The 27,503-nt window shown below is 41.4% G+C and overlaps 1 protein-coding gene across 9 annotated transcripts in view; it reads right to left on the bottom strand.

Annotated features, from left to right (window-relative positions):
- baiap2b (BAR/IMD domain containing adaptor protein 2b) overlaps positions 1-27,503 on the bottom strand; it is a 72,334-nt gene that overhangs the window by 11,668 nt on the left and 33,163 nt on the right. For 8 of the 9 annotated variants that reach the window (XM_082545158.1, XM_082545155.1, XM_082545157.1 and 5 more), the window contains 7 exons: positions 18,060-18,121; positions 17,092-17,163; positions 15,745-15,882; positions 5,759-5,911; positions 2,515-2,751; positions 1,477-1,681; positions 212-413 (listed from right to left, as the gene is read on the bottom strand). In XM_082545158.1, the coding sequence (XP_082401284.1) occupies positions 212-413; positions 1,477-1,681; positions 2,515-2,751; positions 5,759-5,911; positions 15,745-15,882; positions 17,092-17,163; positions 18,060-18,121 (1,069 nt within the window). The remainder of the gene's footprint in view (positions 1-211; positions 414-1,476; positions 1,682-2,514; positions 2,752-5,758; positions 5,912-15,744; positions 15,883-17,091; positions 17,164-18,059; positions 18,122-27,503) is intronic. The other variant, XM_082545156.1, reaches the window with a different exon arrangement.

Genomic DNA, 27,503 nt, shown 5'->3' with positions numbered 1-27,503 from the left:
CCCAGCTCCTCCACTTCATGCTGATCATGCCATTTCTGACTTATTTAACATTATGTCTGTTTGTCGCAGATTCCTCTATTCTGTCACTCCTCTCTCCAAGTGGGCCGAATATAAATCACTGCAGGTGGAAATAACGACTCAGCTTTGACTACAGTGATCCTGACAGAACTGCATTTGTCGCTTTTTTTGCTGCATTTCATTTTGCACTCACATCCTTGTCTTCTCATTCTCTCCATAGTGCCAGCCATCACGGGCCTCGGGTACCAGCAGGGTAATCACGTCGCCCTCAGCGAAGCTAAGCAGCGTGCTGTTGTCACCGGCAGCATGGGAGAAGACGGCCTGGACACGAGTTCTTCCGTTTTTCTCCAGACCTGCTGCCATGGAGCTGGACCGGGGCAGCGTGCGGGTCTCTGCTGTGGAGATGAGGAGGAGGAGGAAGACAGTTGTTATCACACTGCCATAAACTTCAGTTTTTGCTACAAAGCCCTTAACGATGCTTGAAACATACAGAATGTCTACAGGGATTTTATTCAATGTAGATTTTTATATTATTCACATTTTTGTGAAATATTCTCCTCTGAATCTATTTTTACTCAGAAATGTACCGTCTTACTTTGGTTTTATTATCACATCTCCTTCTATTCCCACTTGCTTTGGCCTCTTTCTTATTAAAACGGCACCGAGCATGTGTGTGGCAGCCGGGTCATCTCATTAGCTTTTTCTATATCTGAGATGCAGTAATTCTTTTCTGGAAATATACCTTCCAGTACATTCACTGTGATTAAAAGCACGCTGAATGCCAAGTTAAATTTGCTTTTCGAGATATTTTCATTTTGCCACTAAACAGCAGAACAACTCCACAACAAGCTGGCAAACTCACCGCCCTGAAATAACACTGGCTCACAATATTCTGCCAAGCAAACGATGGTCTTTTCATATATCCAGCTGCCGGAAACAAAGAGAACCATTTATTTGGAGTGCCGTTTTCTATCCTCTTGAATATTACTGCTGTAATTATGTTGTTTTTTCCTCAGACTTTGCTCTTTTGTGTTTTCACCTATATCTGACTGCTTTATATGTGACTGCTAGAGGTTCCTTTCTTCTTGAAGCTAAGTCTCGTCATCACTTTGCTGTTTATTGCTGTGCAGAGAGACACTGTGGAGCTTTCTTTGTGAAACGAGCTGCTAGAGCTGGGGCTGAAATAAGGCTGATAAGACTGAACCAAACTGCAAATGTTCTCTAAAACTAAAACAGCCATGCAGGACTGGAGAAAGTGTCTGCCACTTTTATATTACATATAGTCTTTTGAGCCTTTCTTAATTTTAAAATACATTTAGGATTATGAAGTCAGTTAACGAGTCCTTTCATCAGCATCCTTGCTCAGCGGAAAAGTGCAGCGTTAGTGTGATTATTGCCAGGACATGTTAGATTAAACACCACGACAGAATAAATGTAGCCCACAGTGTGTGTCCTTACTCAGTGTGGTCTTGCTCTTGGCTGGGGCGGCCTTGCGCACAGGTAGGGTGTTGGAGTACACCTCGCCTCCGTGCCGCTGAGTCTGCGGTGAGGCTTTGCCCTGGGCGATTTTGCCCTCCATCCACTGCTGGTAGTCTTCTCCTCCATGAACGCCGGCCGTACCATTCATCACAGGCATCCCTCCTTCCACACCTCCCATCAGTCTCTGCATGCAGGCAATTAAAATGCAAACATTTTTTCTCGTTACGTCACAAAAGGCTGTTACGCAACATCTTGAAGCTCATTAGTGATAATGAAGGAGGAGAGCAGATCTGGGTCATGAAATTGTGATTAGTGAAAACACTATTTGAGTTCACGCTGATTTGAAGATAAGCTTAAGGAGTAGCTGGGAGACGGCAAAAAGAATTTCAAAGTATATTTAGTCTGCCGTTATAAAACTCTACTAATCTGCACCACCGTAATTAAAATGATGAAGTCTTTGAATCTTGAAAGTCTGTGTTCATTTTTGAGCCTGCAGGAGGAGAAGGAAGGGGGCAGGGTGCCAAAGAGCCTGAGGATATAAGGACCAAATGATTTCATTTCCCTTGACCCAGATTTTGTGAGGATGTGTTGAGGGATTCCCCGATGCAGTTGACCGCTCATTCTCAAACCTCAAGAGTTAGAAAGTGTCCATAACCGAAAACTCTTTAAAAAAAGACTGACATAGCTTCTGGGTGCATTTTTTCTAACTGCCTGCAGGGGGCGACTCTTTGAACTGTGCTGTTTTCCAATGGCTAGAAACAGTGAAAACAGCAGAAGACTTCATGGAAATTCACTAACCAGTGAGTGACATCATGGTGGCTACACCCATCTTTTACATACAGTCTATTGTACATTGTAGTCTAAGCTTGAATCTCTATCACAACAAGCCCACAGCGAGCTCACTGGAACACAATAGTAACAGATGTTTATTTCTAACACGTAAGTGAGCGTGAAGAAACAAAGCACACGGGTGTACCAGTGTTTGGCAAACTAAATCAGGCCAGAAGAAGAACTCACCTGCTGTCCCATGCCACCGCTGGCCCTGAGGGCTGCCAGCTCTGGAGGCACTGGCAGGGGTTTAGCACCAGGAATAGGCTCAGAGATGGGAAGGCCGGGGTGATGAGCACCAGGAGGCATGGTGCCCGTTGCACCACTCATCTGCTGGGCCAGAAACATGGCACGGTCTGGCAGTTTGTTGGGCTCAGCACAAGCCTGCTGCCACAGTGGGATCTTCTGAGTTAAAAGGTCCTTCCCCTGAAAGAAAGAGATGAGAAATACTTGGTAGTCAAAATAATGTGTAAGTTTTAAATCATTTGAATCTGTAGCTGAAAGGAAATGAGAGGGTACTAGCAGAGCGCAGCGGATCCGCCAAAGTCACTACTCACTTTACAACTTCTTCTGCACATGCGCCGTATGCCACTTAAGCAGTTATGTAATATTCCAGAAAGAAATAAAATATTTCTTATTTGTAAGAAAAAACCTGGCTGACAAAAAGAGGAAAAAAGCTCACAGATGTGCTGTGAATATCACTTTTTTGTGGCGCAATAAACAGGTAAAGCTGGAGCTCCACAGCGTGAGTTGTTAATTTTTCTGTTTTTTTGGGAGCAGCGCTTGCCCCTGTTTGCTGTGGGTGTACATATATTTCTCTAGTTTGTTTACCTTCTGAAATAAAGCCGCTTCTGTAAGTGTTTTTCCCCTGTAGGCATCAATATAACAACACTTTTTTTTTTTACATAATCCGAGCAGACAAAAAGGTGATGCAAGGAAAAGGGAAAAGGAAAAAGGAGAAAGAACACGCAGTCAGCGCAGGCCACGAGGGATGAGAAGCCATACATTATACAGTAGTTCAGTTACATAAAGATACTTCTCATTTGCATTTGTCATCAGTGAATAAATGATGAAGTTCTGAGTTTTCATGAATAAAGAAAGACGGCGAGCAGAATCTGCTCTGCAAACAGCTTTTAACCATGCCAGGCTGGTGTGGAGGATAAACACAGCGTGGTTCCAAGGTTGTCTGGCCCCGCTGAGTGCATGTGGGCCACAGTGTCAGGTGTCTGCGTGTGGGTTGGATGATCAAACAAACTCACACATACACAAAGGGAAAAAAAGTGCAGCAAGAACTAATTCGCACTGATAAAGTGACATCATGTAAGTGGCGATTCAAACTTGTTCTCTACGGAGAGTTTGGTCGTCGGGCTCAGAGACGGCCGTGTCAGCTCACGCCACCTGTGGCTATAAGGCTGTGAGTACACAACATACGTAGATTATCCACAGTTAATGCAGCTTTTGTTGTTTCAGGGGACTTAAATTATCACTGAACAAAGCAGGTCAGAAGGAAACACTGTTAGCGCTTCCTTTTTGTACCTGCATCAGTGAAATTGCGATGAATGAAGTATGACCCACGCAAAGCTTTGTGTTTTCATCAAACTCTCTCTTGGTTCATGTGGATGTTGGCGAAAAAGATGAGTCATAACAATCTAAGCTTTTCACATAGTTAAGGTGGAGCGTAGGTGGGCAGAGCTTTAGCAGTGATGACAGAAATCGACAAGGAGAAGGCGGCTCTGTTTTCTTTCATTCTTTCTTTTCGGCTGATTGACAACAGCACGAGAGAGCCGCTCGCCTACAGTAACTAATAAAACACGAGATTTCCCAAAGTAACAGAGAGCTTCAGCAGTCATCTCACAGTACATGTACTCCTGAGGGTAACTAAGAAGTACCGGACCTGCAGGGTTTCAACAGTTCAGTGGAGCAAAGCAGCAATAACTTAGGATTACATTTCATTTCTAATACTCTTACAACCAAAGAAACGGCGACATAGTGATACCTCAGCTGCTTCCCTGAGTCTGAAGCAACTACCTGGTCCTGAGCTTCACAACCACCCAAAAATACATTTACATAAATCTAAATGTATTTATGCATAAATAGGGTGACTACAAATGATTATTATCATCACCACATGAGTTTAATTCAACTATCAGAGTCTTTCAGAGCCTCACATCCACTGATAAAGCTGAAAGTGGGAACCGTTTTTTCAAAAATAAGTATTAATGTGAACTCCTCTAAGACAATTTTTTTAAGGCTGTTTTATCATCACAGCAGCAGTTTGTGTTCTGTGCTTCCTCCCTCTGTCTATCAATCACCCATTCAGACACTTCACACCCACACACAGTGAGTCTGAACCAAGTGTTCTTGCAGAAGTAGGTCACTCTCCCTCCCACCGACCTCCACACTCCCTCCCATCCTCCTCTTCTACATCCTCTCGCACTTCCCTTTGCTACTTTTTTTTTTTAAAAATAATTGACATTTTACATTTGTACAAAACAGACAAAACAGGAAACGGACATTTTCACATTTTACCATTTGTGAGGGAGTGCGATACAGGAGTCGTGATTGGCTGATGCATCTGAGGCGTCTTTAGGGTTTTTCATGGAATTAATACATGAAAAATGCAGAAGGTCACCGCGATTGGTAAAGGAAGACGATAAAGCGGCACACGTCTCCTATCACAGCTTGTACGGTATGTGCGGTAAAAGTGGCAGAAAACATGATCATTCATTTGGAGTGAAATATTGGATTTTAGTGCTTTAGTGCTTGTACTGCGTAAGGGTGCAGAATGGCTCCTCCCCACCAAACAAGTGGGAACATACATTCATACTTTCGCCGAGGCTCTGAAGCCAAACAATAAGGTTGAAGCTGGGTGGTCCTAAAGTTGTAACAACTTAAAGGTAAACATCTTTTTTAAGATGATGAAGATAAACTGAGGGGCTGCATAAAGACTCACTATGAGATAAGTAATGATTATTTTGATCTGCGCATCATCATTTGTTTCCAGGAATACAAATATAAAGCTGATAAAGCCCCAAAGCTCAATTTTATTTATTTTTATTTATATACAGTAGCGCCAAATCACATCAACAGTTGCCTCAAGGCGATTTACATTGGAAGTTAAAGACCCTACAATAACACAAACCTGTTACACAACTGGAAGTCCTAAAACAGCATTTTAGCCTGCTACCCTTATTGGGAAATGCCTCAGTTACCAGTGAGCTATGAATGTGGTCCTACCACGACCAACAGTCAGTGAGAAGACCAATCGTGTTGTTGTGATGTCACAGCCTTGTGACTGTAAAAACAAAGATAACTAAAAAAAACTAAAACTTTTAAAACCTATAAAAGTTCTTGTTTTTTCAGGTTTTGGAACAACATAAATGATGGTGTTGTAGGAGCAACAGCAATTCAAACATATCAAATATCTTCTCACCTTGTTGTGGTAGACGCTGCTGTTTTTGGCCACAGCACACTGACGGTCCACCAGGAAGCAGTACCTCCTCCTCTCCTCAGACAGAGCGTTCTTGTAGCCCTCAGCGATGTAGTTATCCAGCTCACTCTGCTTATTACTGATGGCCTCCACATACTAGGAGCAAAAAGAAAGCACATGAAACAAAAACATGGAGGACAATCTTAATCCAGACACTCGACCGATAATACAAGTTTCAAGGAAAAAGTAGGACGCCATAAACTGGACTGGAAATGCGCAACATCTACTCCGGTGATTAATAAACTGATACACTCTGGAGTAAGTTTTTAAGAACAAAATCTCTTTCCAGAAATGTATTTTTACAGAAGTTCAGGGATGCGGTGTCTTGATTATTCTCAAAACCCCCAAAAACTGTTATGTGAAGTGGGTGAATCAACCGTTTAACAATCAAAGCTTTAAATGACTTCAGATAATGGACAGAATTTCGATGGCTCAGGTATCATACATCACAATCATGACATATAAAAAGCAGACAAATTGGGCTTTCGTGTGCCGCCTTGAAAATTAAATCGAAAATGTCACAGCACATCAGACCTGAAAACCGTGAATTAGACAGAAAGAAGTCAGGCCCCTCAGGCTGTCTGATCACATATCTATTATGTGATCACAGTGACTGGTGCTCTAAATTTCCCGCAGATTAGTTGAAATCCGCTCTTTCCAAGCTATATCGAGCTTTTAAACTCATTCAACCTCCTTCACCGGCTCAGCCCACTGAGTCCATTTAGTGCTTGTACTGCGTAAGGGTGCAGAATGGCTCCTCTCCACCAAACAAGTGGAGCCACTCGTCCACACCCACAATCACCTTGAGGCACACAAAGGCAAAATTAGAATGAACGCAGGCTCGCTTACGTAAGTGAAAACATTCAGATTCCCATAGTGTCACATAATGTGAAACAACATTCTCTGAGTGCCAGACAGCAAGGAGCTCCTGGATGAGGCGTTAATGACCGCGGCTCGGTGGTTTGCAGGGAAACTTAGAAGCCTACGCACTGTCATGTGCAACTGGCTGTTTGAACTAGCACCAGTGCTGTGGATGGCAGACTGGAGCTTTTAAAAAAGAGAAAATAAAGAAAAGAGAGGTGACTTTTAAGCAGCACTTAAATGACCTAACACTGCGCTATAACCACCATCACAAACTAAGCAGCATCAGGTTGCCCTAAAAGCTCCCCGAAAAGCCTTCAGTTGATCTGGAACGCTGTAGCGAGAGTACCAGAGCGCATATTTCTCCCATATTAGCTTCTCTTTATTGGCTTTCTATTAAATTCAGAATTTAATTTAAAAGCCTTCTGCTCACATGCAAGGCCTTGAATGATCAGGCCTCAGTATATCTTAAAGACCTCATAGTGCTATATTATCCCAACAGAGCACTTTGCTCTCAGACTGCGGGCTGGTTTGGGGTTCTTCGAGTTTCTAACAGTAGAATGGGAGGCGGAGCCTTCAGCTCAGACCCGTCTCCTATGGAACCGGTTTGGGATCACCAAACAAACACCCTCTTCTCCAGATTAGCCTCAAAACGTTCCTTCTGGATAAATCTTATAATTAGGGCTGGATCAGGTCACCCTAAACCATCCCTTAGTTGTGCTGCTATAAGCTCGCGTAACCTTCTCACAGCAACCTGAGCCCCGTTTAGGTACTATTAATTCACGTCATTACCTGACCCTCGACCACTTTTGTCCATAGTTTGTGTTTTCACAGCTCTTTAAACTGGTTCACTCCAGTTAAACTGATTTTTCACACTGTAGATGTATTTTATTGACATGATATTCATTTTTGTTTTATCTGTGCCAAAAATCCCTTTTGGGGTTGTGTCAGGAAGAGCGTCTGGTGTAAAACACACGTGGAGCTACTCTCTGTGGCAACAACCTCGTGACAAAGGGGAAAGCTGACTCTTTTCTGACTCTTTAAAAAAGCTTCTTCAGACTTTTTCTGTATATAATTGAATAGAAATAAGAATTTGCTGAATTATTAAAGAAAATCTAAATTTTAAAAGCAAAACTGAACAATATCGTCACAGTAAGCTTGTGTTCATGTAAAGCTTTAGCTCATCCTTTAAATAGTAAGTGCTCCAATTAAAATGTAGCCATAGCGCTCTGCCGGCTGAGAGATTTAATTAAAAATCATCTGTGGAAATAAATGTGCAGGCACCAAAATAACACTAATGCACAGAGATCAACATTAAAACAGGAAGGCTTTCACTTCCACTCGTCCTTATTGAGAAAATTGGCCGTGAAGACATTATTGTGAAATAAGCAGTGGTGGATTTTCTATCTGCTGATGTTACATTTAGGAGTTAAGTGAGGGCTTTTGCAGAGAGTGGTTCATCATGCATTTAATTGTTTAGGCTTGTAGTTCTCTATGGAACCGACTAACTCTAGAAATATTTATTTTTCCTGCTTTTTAACCAATAACACTCTCATAGCCACGCAGTGTTTATTACAGTGTAATACTGTGCCGAACCTTAACTACATATGCTCGTTAGCTTTACGATAATCCTTCACTGGGGGTCATTTACACACTTTATCACTGCGAGTGCTTTAAAACTCTGTCGAGATTATGACTGTAATAAAAGTAGGAATAAATAAGAGTATGGTATGATTATTTGATCTATGTCATCTCCACTCCTTACTGAACCTGTGTCTTCATACAGACGGTCACTGGTCTTCAGGAAGAAGACACATTCACAGCGATCGGCTGTCTGTGCTGGTGTTGGTGTTTAATGAGTCTAATAGACCCCGACTGACAGGTAAGATGTGGCAACAGCTGCAGACAACCAGCAATTAATCTCATCCTTTCACTCTTCACTACAAAGTGATTACAGTTGGAAGCACAGAGCCCCATTTGTGCCGGAGACTAGGTTGAGTGCAGTCATGAAAAATATACATATAATCTATTCCTGTGACATATTTGACAGTTGATATTACAAAGATTTTGGACATCTGAACTATTTAAATTCTGGTTGGGGGTTTAAATCCTACCACACGAAGAGACACAAGCTCGGTTTTCTTTTGCATTTTAATCAAAGTTCAGCCAACTTTTTGTTTGTTCTTCTACGTCTAAGTTTTATGTTAATTATCACCAATTTCCAGTTAAAATGAAAACAAAATATTAGTAAAAGAGCATCCGTTACTTTGGAGACAAAGTTAGAGCGGGATGGCTGAGATGGTCTGGGCATTTGCAGAGGAGGGAGGGTGGATATACTGGACAAAACGTGTTAAAGATGGAAAAGAGGAAGACCTCAGAGAAGACTCATGGATGTAATGAAGGGAGACATGTCGAGGGTTTGTGTGACAGGATGAAATGAAGAGAGATGATCCACTGTGGCTTAAAAGTTGACAAAAATAAAGCAACTCTTTTGTTAAAAACTGGATACTATGTAAGATACTGTCTACAAGTATCTATAGTTTAACCAAAGACAGAAAGCATGACTGCTCATGCTAAAATCATCCTTTTTTCCAAAAGTGAAACATATACCCATTAATTATGAGCCTTTTTCACCACCCAGTTTCTGTGATGGGGTGAATAATGTGCTCTGTGCACTCCTCATAGGCAGGTGGTAAAACTCAGTGCTACACAATAAAGACATTCATGTGGCTGAATCTGGTTATTTAGCAGAAAAGAGCAATCTCTTAGAACTAAACAAAGTTGTTTATGTAGGCGAACAAAGGCTGAACATGCACCAATCACCCACACTGGAATAATAAATGGTGACAAAAAAGTGGCAGCAGCAGAGGAAGATGAAGGCCATTCATGAGTCATAAAAACAGCGGAGGTGGAGCCGCTTGCAGGTATCGCATTCCGACCGTCGCGAGGTTAGAGCGGCCAGAAGGGTGCAGTCAATCACCGGGAAGTGACTGACGGAGCGGTTTCCCCCTCCGTCAGCTCTCTGCCTGATTTCCTGAGAATTTTACTCTTTAAGAGTTACAGGAAATAAATCTGCGGTTTACCGAGGAGGTCACTTGTTTATTTACTGAATTCCTCGTGATTATGTCATCTTCCTAGAATGCCATGTGAACTCAAAAGGAAACCGAAAAACGTAAAAGGAGACATTTAATTAGCAGAAGCTGCCAAACCGGTCTCCTCTATCTGAAGCCTAAAGCCTTCCTCCTCTAAGATCCTTTACTCACAGCATGTAGACATAAAGGGCTGCAAGCTTAGACTAAACTGTAGTCCCTGAATGTGTTTTGGGGCATAACTCATTTTCTTTATTCTATTTAGGATTTATTGCAGACGTACTGCGTTATAACGGGTCTGGTATTAAAACCTAGTTTAAAAAGCCATACTGTACTTACACATGGTTGATCTATCTAAAGAGACTGTATAAGGAAGGGGGGAAATATTTGGCAACAGCAGCTTTTTGGTTTATCATCATCATAATAATATTGCATAATGTAATAATAATTACATTTAAGTAGGCCGAAACAATGACAAGTAGAAAAATCAAGTGTAGCTACAGTAGAAGAATCAAAATAAAACTTTAACCTCCTCGAAAAGACCAAAACCTTGAATAAACGAGGAGTATGTCAATGTAATCTCTCAGATCATGAATTCTGTTATATCTTAAATAATCCTTATGCTGCCATTGCATATGCATGAGAAAGGAACGTATATGGAATATAGGATGCAAATGTTTATAAAAGCATCCCTGGATAATTGATATACTGCACATCCAAGTGCATTTCTTCACCACAGCTCCTTCTCCATTATTCATGCAGCTTCACTACATTAAGCCTGATCACCCTCAGATATGGAGCCCTAATTAGATTCCTACTTGCTTTTCATGTTACTGCCAATCAGCCACTCTTCACCCAAAAGCTCCGCCTTTACACAAATATAAATCTGGCCAAACACTGCTTCTGGTTTCTGCTGACAGTGAGCCCGATCAGCATTTAAGGCCTGTGCACAGAGGGAGATGGTGTCCAAGTAATCACCGAGTTTTCACATTAAAGATGGTCTAAATCACTGGTGCAAAAACTCTGCTGAGTATGAAACATGTCTGTCTGTGGTGGAAACGGCCATTCAAAAAGCTTATCGGTACCGTTTGCAGCGTTTTCTTCAAAATGACACCGAGCTGCGCAGAGGGATGTTAAGCAGTGTACGGCTGTAGGTAAATTCATTCATTACATGGAGAGGTTAAAGACTACCTCCACATCCAGCTCTTACAGCTAAAGCTTTCTGTGTCTCACTGAGAGGAAAGTAAACGCAAACTGCCAAAAGGGCGAAAGTAATAACAGACTATTGTGTTAACTCCCTCCAGAGGAGCCTGCCAGCCATAAAAAGAAAATGAAATTGATTTTGATGTCTCAGCGCTGATCCTAGTCATAAGAAACCCAAATAGTAAGGTCCCATCTTCATGAGTAGAAGGCCTACAGCATATGTGTTTCAAATAAAACCTGGTTATCAGATACATGTGGCAGACTTCTAACAACAACAACAACATAATAATAATAACAATAATAAAATCCCCAAAAGGGAGTTGATCCTATAGACGGTACATAAAAGATGGACCTAGCCACAAGCAATGTTTTTTTTTTTTTTAAGTTAGAAATCATCCAAATATAATTCCCTCGAAGTCAGCAGGTGTAAATTTATAGCTGAAAACAGAAAGGGTGACATCGTGGTTGCTATGCCCATCGTTTATATACCGTTTATGCTGTAATTTTGGATATTAGCAGGATAGTTTTGAACTCGGATATCAGAAAGTAGCATATGATATCTAACAAGCAGGGTTCAGAGTTATTAAACTATAATTACATTTACAGTATATAACCTATTTGTATTTCATGCTATATTTGGTGTCTGTTTTACAGCTGATCAGAAATCAGTATTGTAATGTGAGCAAAGGGTGCGATTCTATTCTTTGCATCTGAAATGATCACAACAAAAAAGCGTCGGCACATAAATGTAGAAACAACCGCATCTCTTTCCATTCGTAACATTTCCATTAAAGCGACTTATCAACTGAGCCTGGTTATGTAACGCAGAAATGTGTCTGATGGAGCCAGCTAAGTGTGTTTACACGTGAAGAACAAGAGCACACAAGCGGCAGAGGGAGATCATTAATCACAGCCAAGCTGGCTACGAGCTGACTTCCTCTTATCTTCAACAAGACGCCCATAAAAAAATAAACACACACAGAAACAAAGAAAAAGGTTTTAACTATGCACAGTTCTCACTTACCTCTCATCAGCCTCGCATTCCTCTCATGATGAGATTGTAGTTTTGATTGGTGTTACTGCTGATTAATGTGAATATCTGTGACATCGTTGCTCAATATGCAGAAATATGCATTAAACAAGTGTCTGCAGATATGTTCTGTCCCTTTATGAAACACACGAACGATCTGTGTCCTAAGCGTGGTCATCTCACAGTTTCTGTAAGCTGCACATAAAATGGACGAGCTGAAATCAGTGTGGGAAGATTCAGAGTTGGCCCCAAACAGAAGAGATCTCAGAAAGACGAGACTTTCTTCAGAAAAGTGTGGAAAAGCATGCTGGTGTATTTTTCTCAGTAGGACATCGATGATTTAGGAGACCGCAGTGAGTCGAACAAGCGTATAAAGGGAAATGGATGAGAGACCACCGACGAGACTTCATTCAAGTGCCAGTGCGACTCGATTACGGCTAATTATAATGCAAATTCATCATATACTTTTATTACTAGTACTGTCTCTAAAAGTAGTAAAAGGCCATGTCAGTCTTGTTTTGTAAAAACTAGCATAAAAAGCACAGAGTATATTTATTTACAATAATCTAAAATAAAAACAACTCACTAACGCTCATATTTGACAGGATGACGATACAACTATTGCTAAATTACTGAAGATTATTCAGTTATGTTGTTTTATATTCAGTGTTTTCCTGAGTTTAGAGTTCATGAATATCAAAGGAGAAGAAAATGGTTTCTTTTTTATTCTATTCAGCTTTTTTAAAAAACATTTTATTTCTCTTCTTATCATCCTGGGATTCTGCAAATGTACTGACCTTGTAACTCTTGCAGCATTAATCATAATGTGAAGTACTGATGTTGATATTCTTTCCATTGAAACATGATAATGTTAAACTGGAGGATGAATAAAACTGTTCTAATGAGCATAACCTAAACCTAGAGTCCAAATAACAAACACATCAGACTGTGTGCTGTGCTTAAAGAGAAGTTTTGCTGCCCCTGAGAACTGCCCGCTTTAATATTAACATCAGTCTTGAGCTGGAGGAACGAGCGGCAGTTACTTTAATCTGTGTTTTCTCTTCCTCGCTGCTCTAGAAGGCACCGGTGAGCTGTGCCATCATTTAATTAAAAGTTAGACAGTGGAGGATGCTGTAGTGATGGCCTCATTTCATGGAAGGAAGTAAGCAAACTTTCAAGCTTGCTGCTGCCAGAAAACACCCAGATCCTTGCTGTATGCCATGCTACAAAAAGGCAGATCTGTGTTTCACCTTTGCCTGGTGTCACTTGTTCCTGCCAAGACCTGATTCCCACGAGAGCCCTTATGATGCACAACAAGAATCTGGCTTTTTAAACATGCTGTTGCCCTCTGACTGTGCTAAGGCTAGTCAGGAGGTCCACAGTACATGCTAGCATACTCAAAAGGTGAAGACGTGGCTGCTCTTGCTCGGAGCTTTCACACCCAATAATACATTAAGGCCCAGAGGGAATGACAGACCCTGTGCTGGTGTTCCTCATGCTGCAGCTGAACCCCCCCACCCAGCCCCCCGTATCGATTTTTGGAACGACCGACTTGGCCACCCCCTTCATGCTCCAGCAGCCATCCACTGCGGCAACACTAACAATTACACAATAATTACCTCCCCTGCTGCTCCCACAGAGCAGCACAGGGCGACTTCTTCAGCCTTTATATGTGCTGCACAATTAGCTTTTTAGCCTCTGATCCCTGTTTTCTTTGCAGTATAACAATAAGTTAAAACCACATTGTGTATGACTTCATGATATATGATGACCTCTCTTTCTGTAAATTTTTGTAAGTTGGACCAGAACTGATCTCTAAATAGTATCAAGTCAGCTAACAATGACCGTAATACATTTCAGGGGAAGGGAACTTACAATACATACTTTGGACCAGTGCTCTGTTCAAACAGCAATAGCTGATGTGACAGAGAAATTACCTCTAAAGAGACGTGTGAACCTCTGTTTTTACCCAGTGCAGCTGCAGGTGAGTACTTGTTTTGTGCTTGACAGGCTGTCAGCAGATGAAGCCCCATATTCCCCTTTACACTGAGTTTAATTTGATATCGTAAGTGCTGACAACACATATAAGCTTCAGAGGTCCATCAATCATACATTCAGCATATTGCTAACACCCAAATATACAAACATAAACAAGTGTGTGTGACATTTGAGTAAGCAGACAGCCAGCTGTGGAGACAGCAAAATCTGCCTGAAACTGACTTTATGACGCTGCAGCTGTAACAAAAGCGATTTCCGGATTGAAGCCAATTAAGGCTAACCTATATAAGGCTGCATACGTGTGCAAACGTTAACTAAGAAGCATAAGAACATAAAAGGATATCATCTTCCTTCCCTTTGCATCCTCACTCTCTATCAGCCTGTCAGATCACAGCAGCTAACAGCAGCATCTCCTGTGCAGGTTGTATAAGAGGGCACGCCCACCATGTGTCACTGCAACACCTACAGATGAGAGCGCAGAGACTTGCACCGTCTAATCACGCCTCCGCTCAAGCAGTTACCGGGACACGAGAGAAATATGCCTCACTCAACCCATTCACCTGGCCTAGATACTGTCAACAAATATTATGCAACGCCGATAAGTGCAGCAACTAATGACACAGATAAATTATTAAAAGTTGTGGGAGTGCATTGAACAGTTACCAAATAGATGTAGTCAAGCTCCTTTTATCATAATGCTTGGTTTTTTCTTAAACTGGTGCAACACCGGCGATCATAGCCATGTTAGCTTTGGTTAACGTGGCTCATATTATATTGGTGCTATATAAATAAAACTGAATTTAATTTACAGAAATTTAAATCTAGCAGGACATAAGCAATTTTTATGCATCAGCATCTATTTTGCTTCTGTTGCTTTGTCAGATCTTTTCTTTAGGTGCAACATCTCTACAGATTCTTTGATTTATTAGTATAATATATAAGAGTTTCATCACTTTTTTCCCATAGACTTTTTATTTGGGTTCTTAAGGTATTTTATACACATTTTAGAGGCAACATTTAAACAGCATGTACAGGATAATGCTCGTTACCCAAATCATCAGTCTGGTAGGTCTAAAACCCACATGGCTTTATTTTGTCTACTCTATTGGGGAGTAGACTAAATATTACTATGTCTGTTGGCATCTACTGTTTTATGATCTACACTAAAACTCCAGTCTCAATTAAAATTTGTGTGTTGTTGTCTGAGTGGTAACATTCGCTATCTCCACTTCCCCTCAGAGACCGGGTACACAAAGCACGAATGCACGGTCGGGGGCCACATCCCATTCAGCTCAGCACGTCCTATCCCATCAGCACCGGCAGCAGTCACGGATTACTAGGCGCACTGAGGCTCAAATCCCATCAGGAGGAGGGAAAGCATCTGTGAGCCAGGAGGAGCCGAGTGTGTGGTAGACTGAAAAGTCAGCACGAGTTCACTAAAAGTCTCTGTTGGCGTTTCGAATTTTGACACTGCTGAAATAAAGATGGAGTGAATTATGTGAAACAGACATTTTCAGCAGAAGCTGACTGGCAGGTTGTCTGCGCCACATGCTGGCCTGAAGCCAGCCAGATCACATTTTTTTTGGCACTGGCATTTGTAGCCATGCTGCCATGCATTTTTTTAAAAGAGGTCCTGCAGATAGCCATACGGATACTGGTGATCCATAGACATCTGCTTTTTTCTTTATTGATCCACTGAAGAAGCTGCACACATTTACATTGACCGACACACACACTCACACACTGACCTGCATCTCCTTGTCCCCATATTTGGACGGGTGCTTGCTGCCCTGGCTCTTCCGGCGCAGTTTCTTTAGCTCTGCCTGGCACTTCTCCAAACTCTCCCCTTTGCTCTTGTGCTCCATCTGGTACTTCTTCAGTGCAGCCTGGGGGGGAAGGGGGGCAGCACAAAGTCAGCAGGGGCACAGCAGAGCTGCTCGCACGTGTCAGCATCAGCAGATGATGTTTCACACTGACAGAGGCAGACATTTATTTGACAAGTGGTCAGCTTCTGCATCACTGAGACAGGAGAACTGAGGTCTCTTATTTCTCCTCCTCACTCCCAATATTTTGTTTCCTGATCGGATGTTTTTCTTTTCTTTGTGTATCACATGTATGTATCACAACATCAACTGTAGCGTGTTCATGTCAATAGTATGCATTATATAATATGTTCCTAACAACTTAAAGGAACATGCAAATCAAATTAAAGCATTCTTTTGAAAACATATTTGAGTGACATTCATCCAAAAGCCCTCCAAGAGTGCTTAGAAACCCTTTGTTTAGCATTACATAACGCTCTGGGGGCTGATTCCAAACACAGATCACCCCAAATAAATTCCTCCACTTAATTTTGTTCTTTTTGTGCAAAACTCCTCAGTTTCCCAGAATTTCTCACTATTCACGGGACAGAATAGGATGTGATTTATGTAACTTGCTGCAGTGGTTTGGATGAAAGCCGGTGGAAAATTAAGGAGTGCATTTTGACTCCGAGCCAGTGATTTTATGAGAATGTGGTTCTTACTGTATTCCACATAAATTCACTCCCATGAGAGGTCCAACAGGATGTTTTATTCAAGCTCGTGGTGGGGCAGGTGTCCTGTTACATAATGAATCTGAATATTATGCCATCAGAATCTCCTCAAGCAGTAATTCTTATCACAAGTGGTTTTCATAAAATTCATGCAATTAAGCCGGGATCTTTTTTTCCTTAAAATGAAACATGAAGAAGTACCCAACGAATGTCCATGAAATGCTTCAGGAAAGCACAAGGTAGACGTAACTAAACGGTATCATTGTCTATGAACGTCTACAACATTTTAGAGATGAATGAAATTGACTGAATCAAGTAAAGGCTAGCTAGTGTCCATCAGTTAGTCTTCTTTTAGCGCTGCTTTGGTCTCCACCAGTTTCTCCAGGTGGTTTCTAAACCAGTCTGCAGCTTTTATTCCAACAGCACACAGCAAGTATTTTTCAAAGTGATGCGTTTGAACTAAACAGCAACAGTGTAGCCAAACCAAAACAATAAGCTAGAAGAGGCTGAAAGGCCCATCAGAGCGGCACAGTTTAGTGACTTGTGAAGAAGGGAATCTCACATTCAGATATCGCGCGTCCAGCTCGACCTTCTTCTCCAGCTCTGTGAGCAGCTCGTTGTGGAACGACTTTAACTGCAAGACACAGAAAAGCCTCAAACACAATGCAAGAAACAACAAAATGCACTGAAACCTCAAGCAGTCACATGATCAACCACAGCAGATTCTTTTTAAAACAGGAACGTCACTCATGAGTTAGTGTTGGTGCAGAGGAATGCCGTGAAGTGTGAGACTTTTCCAGTTACAATGCAAATAAAGGAGGGTGTCTGGCAGTGTGCACCGAGTTTGCTGCCTGTGTGCACGTATAAGCTGAGAGAACACAGGACAGTATAGACTGGATTCTGCACATAATATACTGTGACCTTCCTTCTCTCCTTTGGATATGTTCATATAACCCAAGTTCTATTTAACTTGCTGAGAGTCAGCACCGAATGAAATATTTGCATAAAAATTTAATATTTGCTCAGTTTCTAATCTGCATCTTGTACCACTGCACAAAAAAATATCATTATTACCTTGAATCTTTGACACCTATTATCCAAAAGATCAAGGATTCCAGTTGCAAAATACCCTTTAACACAATTTGCATAAACATTAAAGACAGGATGCTCCTCGCTGTTTCTTTTTGTTGACTGAGCGTTTCCTTCTAATGTTGCCACAATTGGCCAATTTACTCTTTGCTGGATTCAAATAAAGACCTTTTGGAGAAGTGAAATGAGAATGTTTTCAGTCTGTAATGACTGTAATTTACATATCAGAGTATCAGTAAACAAACCATAGCAAATAAAGAGAGTTGCTGCCATTAGAAACTGGATTTACAGTAGAAGCTACTCGTGTACAGTAGGGAGTGTGTCCTGCTGGGTATTAAATGTTAAAATATATCGTGTGACTCCAAAGCAACCATCCCACAATCCGTCTGGCTCGAGGCTTAAGAACTGCTGATTTTAGCAACACCACCACCACATGCTCACCATCTCCTCAAGCTGGATCTGGATCTGTCTGTGCACTTCAGCCATCTGAAAGAGCACATCCCCTGGAGAGAGAAGACAAAGAAAGACAATAAACAAAAAGAGAGAAGGGAGGGGAGGGAGAGGGGGAAAAAAGATAGCGATATTAAATCATTCAAACTCTGTGTGAGAGCAACACACATCGTGCAAAAAGAGAGACCATGCAGCTGCGCAAAACAGATGAGAGACAGGTGTACGGTGTCGAGGGAAGAGGACAAAATGAGACAGCTCGTGATATCGACGAAGCAGACGAAACTCAAAACAGTGACAAAAATTAAAAGTGCACTCGAGAAATATGCGCTAATGAATGAAAAATAAGAGTGTTAACCAAGAAACCTACTGAAAGTATGTGGATTTCCCTTTTACCAAGAGCTTACAACACTACTGCTAAGAAACACACAGGAACAGCATGGTAAAAGAAAAAATCTTTAGTATTTCATCCTTGCAATAAGACATATGTATTACTACAACATAACAGGGGGAAACACCAAGAAGCAGACCCCAGAAAGAAATCAAAGCTAAAAATAGAGAACGAAACAAAACACAAAAAACTAAGTAGAAAGTAAAGGATGATTCATGCAGCCAGGGAGGTGCGCATTGTTTTAAGATACCTACATGCTGCCTCTTCTGAATACGCAATGCATTGTAAAAAAACAAAAAACAAAAAAAGGAACAAAAAGATCTAGTTTGAGCAAAGAACAGAGGGATAGAGACCTGAAGAGACAGTGACAGATCAAACTACCCCAGGAAAAATGAGACACACAACAAGATTTCACACAGAAAAACACTCAGACAGGCAGTTAGTCTGACCCTGCCCTTACAAACCATCTACGTGCTCTCCGCATCACCAGAGCTCAGACGGACACTGGATTTTTCATGCAGATGTTAGGACTGACTAAAAACTGGGGTATTAATTTGGTCGTGAAATGTATTATTTAAATGTTCGTGTCGGCTTCTTGTTTGTCAACGAAATACTGTCCAGCGTATGGAAATCAACACACGTAAATAGGGGAAAACTGATATACTGGCAATTTTGTTTTTTTGATATTCATCAATAATTTTGGATTGGCTACATTTTAAAAAATTGTGAAATTACAAATTTCTTTTTAAACATATTTTTATCTGAATCCAAGCACTTTTTAAAACATCAGCCCAGATCAGTGCATCCCTACTTGTATGCTTTGTAAATTCTCAAATTTCAGTATCTGCCTCAAAAACCCAGCATCAGTGAAGCTCTACAAACAAGGTAATATACTTTAATACTAAAAAGTAATGTACTAGTAACATTATATATAACCTATAAATGAAAGGAAACCTAATATTCTCACATGCCTTAAGAAAATAATAGTTAATCATCTATAAAAACAAACACATCTCATAGAACATCCTGTACATGTACTGCAGTTTCTTATTGCACATCTACCATAATATTTGGAAATACAGAAGTTTTTCCCTTTTCTTAGACAATATAAGAATATAATATTAATAATATAAGACACTAAGTAAACCGCTCTTGGTATTTTATGAAAAAGCCTAAATTAAAGTACATCTTACAGCTGCAGCGGCACCATAAAGCACCCGATTTATTCCAAATGAACCCACTAATATATATTAATGTCACTCATCTGCCTCCTGCATAATGCATGCTGACATTAGATAATGTACGCCGCTGCAGCGCTGACTTGAAGTGAGTCTGAGCGAAGGGTGTATGCGAGTGTGTTGGTAGACCTGTGAACACCGGACAGTGGACAGTCAGAGGGGACACAGAGAGTGGGCTGCCTGGACAGGATTAATGGGCTTAATGGAAGTGCTGTGTTCATGCAGATGAGATAGAGGGGATTTAGGAAAGGTCGGAGCAGGAGGAGGTGGGGGCAGAGGTGGAAGGAAAAGAAGTTTATATTTACTTAAGGGGACTGGATTTAAGTCTGCATCCAAGCTTCTGCTAAATAACTTGAGTATTTCAGATAGATGTATAGCAGCTGAGGTCAATACCAGCCTTTTTTCTTGCCGTCATTCTTCCCTACTTTCCCCTATTTGCTTCATTTGCAACAGCTTCTGCCTGTCACTGTCAGTATAATAAGGTAATCTTATTAGTCCTACAAAACACACAAAGTAAATGGTTTCTGTTTTCTTGCTAATAGCTATCAGAGCCGTGCAGCACATCCCTCTTTTGTAAATTTGCTGTCACCAGTTTCTCAGTACAAGATTTTAACTTCTGCAAGATGTCATCCTGGCTGCCCTTTAACCTCACACAAAACTCCAATGTCACACACGAGGCAAACCTGACTCATGCATGCAGAACAGAAAGCCACACAGGGGAGTTGAGCCCACAGCCCTTCTCATCCAACGCACCAGCTTACTTTAAAGCCTCTTGCTTCCTTATGAAAATGCACCGAAAGGCTATAACGCTGTGGAAGTGTCTGACTGCCGGCGAATAGGGCGTTGGGGCCAGCGAGGCAGATAAATGCACTGATGTGTACTTTCAAAACTCTCCTTTGATTCTTGGAGGACACCCAACGCACATTCCCATCCCATCCATTAATAAACAGCCGCTGGCCATCGACAAGCGACGGCGACCGGGCTGAACTCAAGCACCTCTATCACACACAACTGCACCAATGTTGATTTCAGCCAGAGGGGGGTAGCAGAATACTGAAGATTAAAGGGGCATTCATTTCTAGAATATAACAAAATATCAGATTCTTGGGGAGGATTCAACTTCCTTGTTAATTTATTTCTATTATTCTCATTTCTGGCCATTTTCCTTTATATTTCCCTCTGAGAAAATATTCAGAATTTCTCACCATATATTAGCAGAAAATGTCCAAATAGAGAGAAACGAGTGTGTTAAATCACACAGGTAGCCCTCAGACATTAGTTTCCATACTTCCTCCCTCACTGCCAACAAAACTGCCTCTCAGCTGGTAATAACATTTAAAGAACTGGCCTTGGTCATATTTCTGGGTTTTTAAATATGTACCTGCAGGCTAATTTACGTTGTTCTTCATTGTCCCTGAGGAGGAAGACTTCTCTCTCTGATTCTCATCCCCTTGCAGGCCAGAGTTCAGTCTCCACATCAACATACTGAGAGCATCTCACTTTAACTTTAGAGACATTCACTTCACTTTAAACTTTAGAGCAGCAGATGGTGACCCTGCCACCAGCTGCTGAAGCATATAAAAATAAATAAATCCTCGTTTGAGCTTTTATGCCTTCAAGGGCAGTTCTGACTGATAACAAGCTGGCATGGGAGCATAACTATCACCACAATGTCTGCAATTTAGTAAGAGACAAGCAGCTGAACAATGAAGCAACGCATATGTGCCAAAAACTGCAATACCTCTAATGACCACTTGAGGCAGGCTCTAAAAGTGAGACGGTTACGTTTAAATATTCAACTTTACAGCAGAAATAAGCAAGTTTGCAGCCTGCTACCAAAAACTGAACCACACAGCTTAACTACATTTGTGCTGTTATTGCCTTTATTGGCACTTTTATCAAATTATCTGATAAATACCTTACCCTTCATTCTAATTTGTGTTGTACAGTTATTTCATTTTTAACCTTAATTTATATTTTATTCCTTCCTAGTTAAATTTACCCTTTTTAATTTTTCATATTTATTTCCTATCTTATTCATAGCCTTTTCCTTTTTGTTTTCTTTAGGTCACGAGCAGTTGTCCAAGCATTTCACTACATATCGTACTGTGTATGACTGTGTACGTGACAAATAAAATTTGAATTTGAATTTAAATTTAAATATGCTCTACTGAGAGGTAGACCTTCAGTTACGGTGGTGTTCTGGTGTTTTATTTGTCAAGCACCACAATAATAAACAGCAATACACTATACAGTGCAAAGCCAACAGCAGATCTCAGTATGGCTGCACCGATCTTCTATAAATAAGTAAAATTTGAAAGGCATCTCCTGATCCATTTGCCAAAGTTCAATACTATTACAGCCAATGGGAACAAGGGTCAAAAAATTAAAACCAACTTGTAATAAAGAAAAAAACTGTTAAAGAGCCAACAGGTCTCACAGTGCTCCTCTGTGGCTTTGACCCACAGGCTTTTATCACCTGGAAAATCCCCAAATTCCTGGATGTTCTTGTTTAATTGCACCCATCTAATCCCAAATCTCTCCACCTTGCATTGTGAAATATCGGACTTCTACCCGGCAGAAGTAAGCTGCTTACTGTTAATCAGAGCCGATCACAACATCTGAGGCTTAAAAGGGAGTAAAACACTCAGCACACGCAGGTCCAGATCAATTAAAGATTAAATACACAATCGCTGCTTTTGTCTGCAAAATGTTCTCACAAACCAAGACTCAAGCAGGCCACACTCTCACAGTTAGTCGCATTGTCTTCCACCTAGGATGACATTGTTCCTTCATGCTGTTCTTGGAAAAATTAACACAAAAAGGACACATCTAGCTAACAAATGAAAACCTAATGCTCAAAAGCAATTAAGTGAGATTCAAAGGTTTACAGCACACATGAGAAAAACACAACAGCTCAAGATAGATGGGCTGAGAAATAATGACTCATAAATGCTGAGAAACCAAAAGTGGAGTAAAGTTGATTTTAAAAGAAAAAAAGCAGCAATCACAGTTCGCTCAACACTCCAGTGACTCAACTGCCAAACCACACTCTGTCAGTGGATATGTGCAGTAAGAGCAGTTCAGACTGCAGGGTGGGAACAAGCCCATTACTCATTTGGGCAACCAAAGGGCAGCGCTAACATCTGGGTTTATTACCCCAGCTACTTTTCCATGCAGCTCCTGGGCTTTAAAGAGTGAGAAGGAGGGAGTGAGCCACAGTTAATGGCCATATGAAGGAAAGTGTTTTATGTAGTGTGCATCTCTGCAGGGACTGTATTATAGAAGGCTGAAAGCAAACAAGCAGCTCTAATCCCCAGAAAGCTGCAGTGAAGGGAGTACAAGGTGCTGCGGGGAGATTTGTCCTCCACAATGCCGCATGATTGACACCGTTATTGTTGTGCTCTTCTGGGTCTTTAATTTTGCTAAACACCGGCTGCATCAGGGTGCATATAAACACCCCCGAGAACATGTGCAAATTTCCCCAGAAGTAGTAACAATGCTTGATTTAGCATTCAGATTTTAAGTATCCACTTGACAACAAAGTAATAACAAGTTTTTTTGTTGTACTCGCAGTTAATCAGCATAACTTTTGGTGCATCTGTAGTCCAGCTATAATCCTGCACTCCACCGGCAGTAAGAACCCAAGCTGACATGTTAAAAGCTGTCACTGCGTTTCATCTTATAAATTACAATAAGGGCACAAATCCCGCTGAAGTGAGTGTAAACATGTCATCTTAGATCTGGGCTGTTTGACGTCTTCGCTTCTGCAGTTTATCGGAAAGAAAAATGAATCTTTTAAAAGCGCGATCGAGCTACAGGAGATCGATAGGAATGACTGGCTATACATAATCATTACGTGGTGGCTGATGGGGTGCTAAATGAAGAGTGATCATCTGTGGCAGAAGATGCAAGCTGCTACAAAGACGCAGGCACAGAGTGGTGGATGGGATTTCGACAAATCAACAGAGACCCAGGCAGGTAAACACAATTTGTGTCATCTTAAATCATTACTTCTGACCTCTAATCGTTTCTCACAGTGAGAAATGTACAAATAAAGAAAAAGAAGATATATTTGCTCTGTGTGTTTGTATAGAGTTAGCACACTGAGGCACAGGCGACAGTGGGAATCAGGGTATAATGTGGATTTCAAGCCTATAAACATCTCTTCTTCCACTAAATGGGGCATTGCTTTAAAAAGGCATGACAGAGGAGAATTCATTGACAGCTTCACGCTACAGCTTGGTGACAATAAGTTAATAATGAGCTGACAAGTGCCACTATGTTCGGTTTTTGAAATGGATAAACACGCAGAAAGAGAAAATCCCACAAGCCTGGGAGGAGACAGGCATCAAGAGCCTAACAACAGCTTCCTGTGCGAAACGACTCGCATGTATGAAAAGTGTCTCAGATCAGAGTCTCTATTATCAGCATCATTAAGTCACCATTTGGCCGACTACCCACATCAAGGACAATGCGACAGCTCAAGGACATTTTATAGTCCAACACATTATTAAAGCCACATTACCATCCCATTAGAGACATTTGCTAAATTAATCACTACACAATCCCTCGCTGATCTCTTTTTTGTCAGTTGACTGACACCCAAAAAGACGTCCAGCTCACTGTTGACAAGACAGCTTGTTTTAAAGTGCTGATGAATTGCAGTGGGTTGTATTAATGAAGGGCAGGTGGAGGTGATCAAAGTGCCGGCGCTCCGGCCTTTGTGCTCACTCGGCAGTTTGGTTTTGATTTGCCAAGAGACTGGGTGGAAGCTGCTAACGAGCCGGGAGCACATCGCTTCCTGTCTCGCCTTCCTTGCTCTTTCTTCTGCATCTCTCTCTTCACCATGTCTCTTGTTTCTTCCTCTTTTTGTTTCTCTGCATCCTCCCTCTCCACCTGGGGTGACATGAGGACAAAGGCAGGAGCAGTAAAGGGAAGTTAAATTAGCAGGGCAGCTCTGCTCTGGTGATGTCCGGGCAGAGGAAGGATAGTTTGGTACCCAGTCGCAGATTAGCCACTTGGGTTTTCGGTTACATCACCAGTTAGGGAAAAAAAGCTGACAAAAACTGTATCTTAAGCCCTTTTGGAACACTGCGTGCTTTGGTTCTGTCCTAATTTAGTCCGATTGATTGAGGAAGTGAAAACAAAGCCAAACAAAGTGTAAATCATGAAGCTACCAGACAGGACACAAACAGCAGTCTCCTGGCTGACAAACCTGTGCATTTCTAACGACTGGCAATGACGACAAGAGGGTAGCTCCAAAATATTTATATAGTATATATTTTGGAATATATATCAAATATTATTTTTTTTAATCACACATAAGTTTGGATTTTGGTAAGGCTTAAAAGTTGGTGGCACAGCTGTGCTGGCAGGTAAGCATTTAAGCCTCGCCCGCCTTGATCTGCAGTCACGGGTTTTGGGTAGTGAATGAAAGAATGGGATCACAAATACAAGCGGTGGAAATGAGCTTTCTCCAAAGGACAGCTTCCAGCTAACTTAGCGACAGGGTGAGGAGTTCAGTCACTCTGAGTAATCAGAGTAAAGTTGCTACTCCTCCACATCAAAAGGAGTCAGTTGACACGGTTCAGGCCCCTGACAAACATTCCTCCTGGGCGAGGTGTGCTAGACATGCCCATCTGGGAGGTGGCCTCGGTGTAGACCCAGGACATGCTGGAGAGTATGCACCTTCAGCTCCTCTGAATAAGCTGGACGAGGTGACTGGAGAGAAGGAAGTCTGCACTTCTCTGCTTACGTTGCTGCCCCTATGACCCGTCCCCAGGTTCCAGCAGCAGCTAAAATGCTAAAGTTAATTCTTCAAAATGTGGAAATTTCAGTGACTATGTCCATCGTTTATGTGCAGTGTAGAGCATTACTCGACCACGTCCCCTACCACCCGGCTCTTTGCACTCTTTAGAGTTTTAAAAGAGGACTGAAAGACTAAATTGCTGCATCCGGTTCATTAAAGTGCCAAAGTATACCTTAATGCATCTCTGCAACATCAGTAGTATCTAAAGGACATCTAAAGGGCAGTAGCAGACACCCTGGGATGAGATGGGATGTACTTACTTCATTATGTACTAAGACCTTCAGGAGAAAGAAAAATTATAACTCTCCACAGAAAAAGGAAAACTGTCCTCGCTTCGGCATGAAAGCAAACACTAACCGATTTATCATCCTGTGCTGTGTCCCTCATCATTCCAGTTGAGTGTAAACTCCAGTAATATCCTTTCGTTTTGACTTTGCACGTCAAGCGATGGTTCAAAATGCTGCAATCAATGATTTTTAAAGTTATACACGGTCATTTGCTCCTGCTGCATTTTCTCCCCTCTATGCAGAATGAATGTTGGCTGAATTCAGATTGGAGCTGAAGCTCAGGGGAAATTCTGCCTTTGCTGGATCAGAAAAATGAGGGTTACACTGGGGTCAACAGCTTTTTTTTCCCTAAAGCTGAGCAGCATGAGATTTCAAGCAAGACACATTTGGAGGGACACCAGTTGTGCATATTATGGAAGAATTTCCCTAAGCGATGGCCTTAGAATGTCACAAATGATGTTTTCATGTCCCTCTTTACGAGCCTTTATTATTGCTTTCATCTTGTTTTCTCTACCTCTGCTTCAAAGAGCGAGTGCTCATATTTCTGCTGCCGCCATCCAGCTGTGCAGCATGAGAGGCGATTCAAACCACTTCCCTCTGCAACACCAGCTAATTATTTGAGAGACAAATGAGGGGAAAATTATACAGTGAAATTTGCTGATGAATATTGAACCACAGGAAGGAATTTTTTTGTCTTTCTGACCCGTCAGAATTACATTCTCCCCCACCGTTGCCTAATTGAGTCACTGATTGCATCTAGCCCTGTTCCCATTTGTGAAAGCGTGCTATCCTTTAACAGTATGTTGGCTGAAGTGGAGAAATATGCCTTAAAGGTCGACACAGTTCTCTAATATGTGTTGCAATGAATTAATCATCCAAAGGGTAATTGTTTCCTGGACCTTAAATTTGGCCATCTAAATTAACCTTAAATTGATTTAATGAGATGGATGTTATGCTACAGAGTGCTCAGCCCACGGCAATGAGAAGACACGGGATAGATTTTAATTTGATGAATAGGAACAAAATGAGAGCATAAAATATGCGGATACACCATGATAATTTGCTCACACACATCCCAAGTGAGCTGGAGTTCTGGTGGAAGATAGTCAGGAATCATGAGGTCTTTGTGCTTACTATGGAATTAAACAATAATTAATATATTTCATGAATAACAGACACAGAAATATAAAAATCTACCTAAGAGCTGATGTATAGTGAAAGCGCTATAAATCAGTGCTTTAGAAAATAATGTCCTAATCTAATTGTAAAAAAGACAGAATGGGGGATGATGCTGCTCTGTTGGCCTCATCAGAACATTACCATGAGAAGACTGTGAGAAACCCGGGATCAGAATCTATGCTGGAGAACAGTTTGTGGCTCTGTCTGAGCTGAGGGAAGACTTCTTAACCGGTGAAGTTCAGTTATCTCAAGGTCTTACACGGGAGTGATGAAAAGATGGAGCGTGAGCTGAACCGGTGCGGCATCAGCGGTGATGTAAATGTACCAGAGAATCCAAGCGAAGACAGAGCTGAGCCAGAAGGCAAAGCTTCTTTTAATATGTGCTATATAAATAAATTTTGATTTGATTTTGATTTGATTTTGATCTACCAGTCGATTTACAGTTGAACCCTCACATATGAAGCTGCATCTTTGCCACTGGCTGTCCTCAGCCTTAAAGACAGACATCCAGAGGAGGCTTGAAGCTCCTGC

The sequence above is a fragment of the Aulonocara stuartgranti genome (assembly GCF_965226115.1).
Source record: "Aulonocara stuartgranti genome assembly, chromosome: 8".
Taxonomy (NCBI): Eukaryota; Metazoa; Chordata; class Actinopteri; order Cichliformes; family Cichlidae; genus Aulonocara; species Aulonocara stuartgranti.
This window is presented reverse-complemented; position numbering and strand designations above follow the sequence as displayed.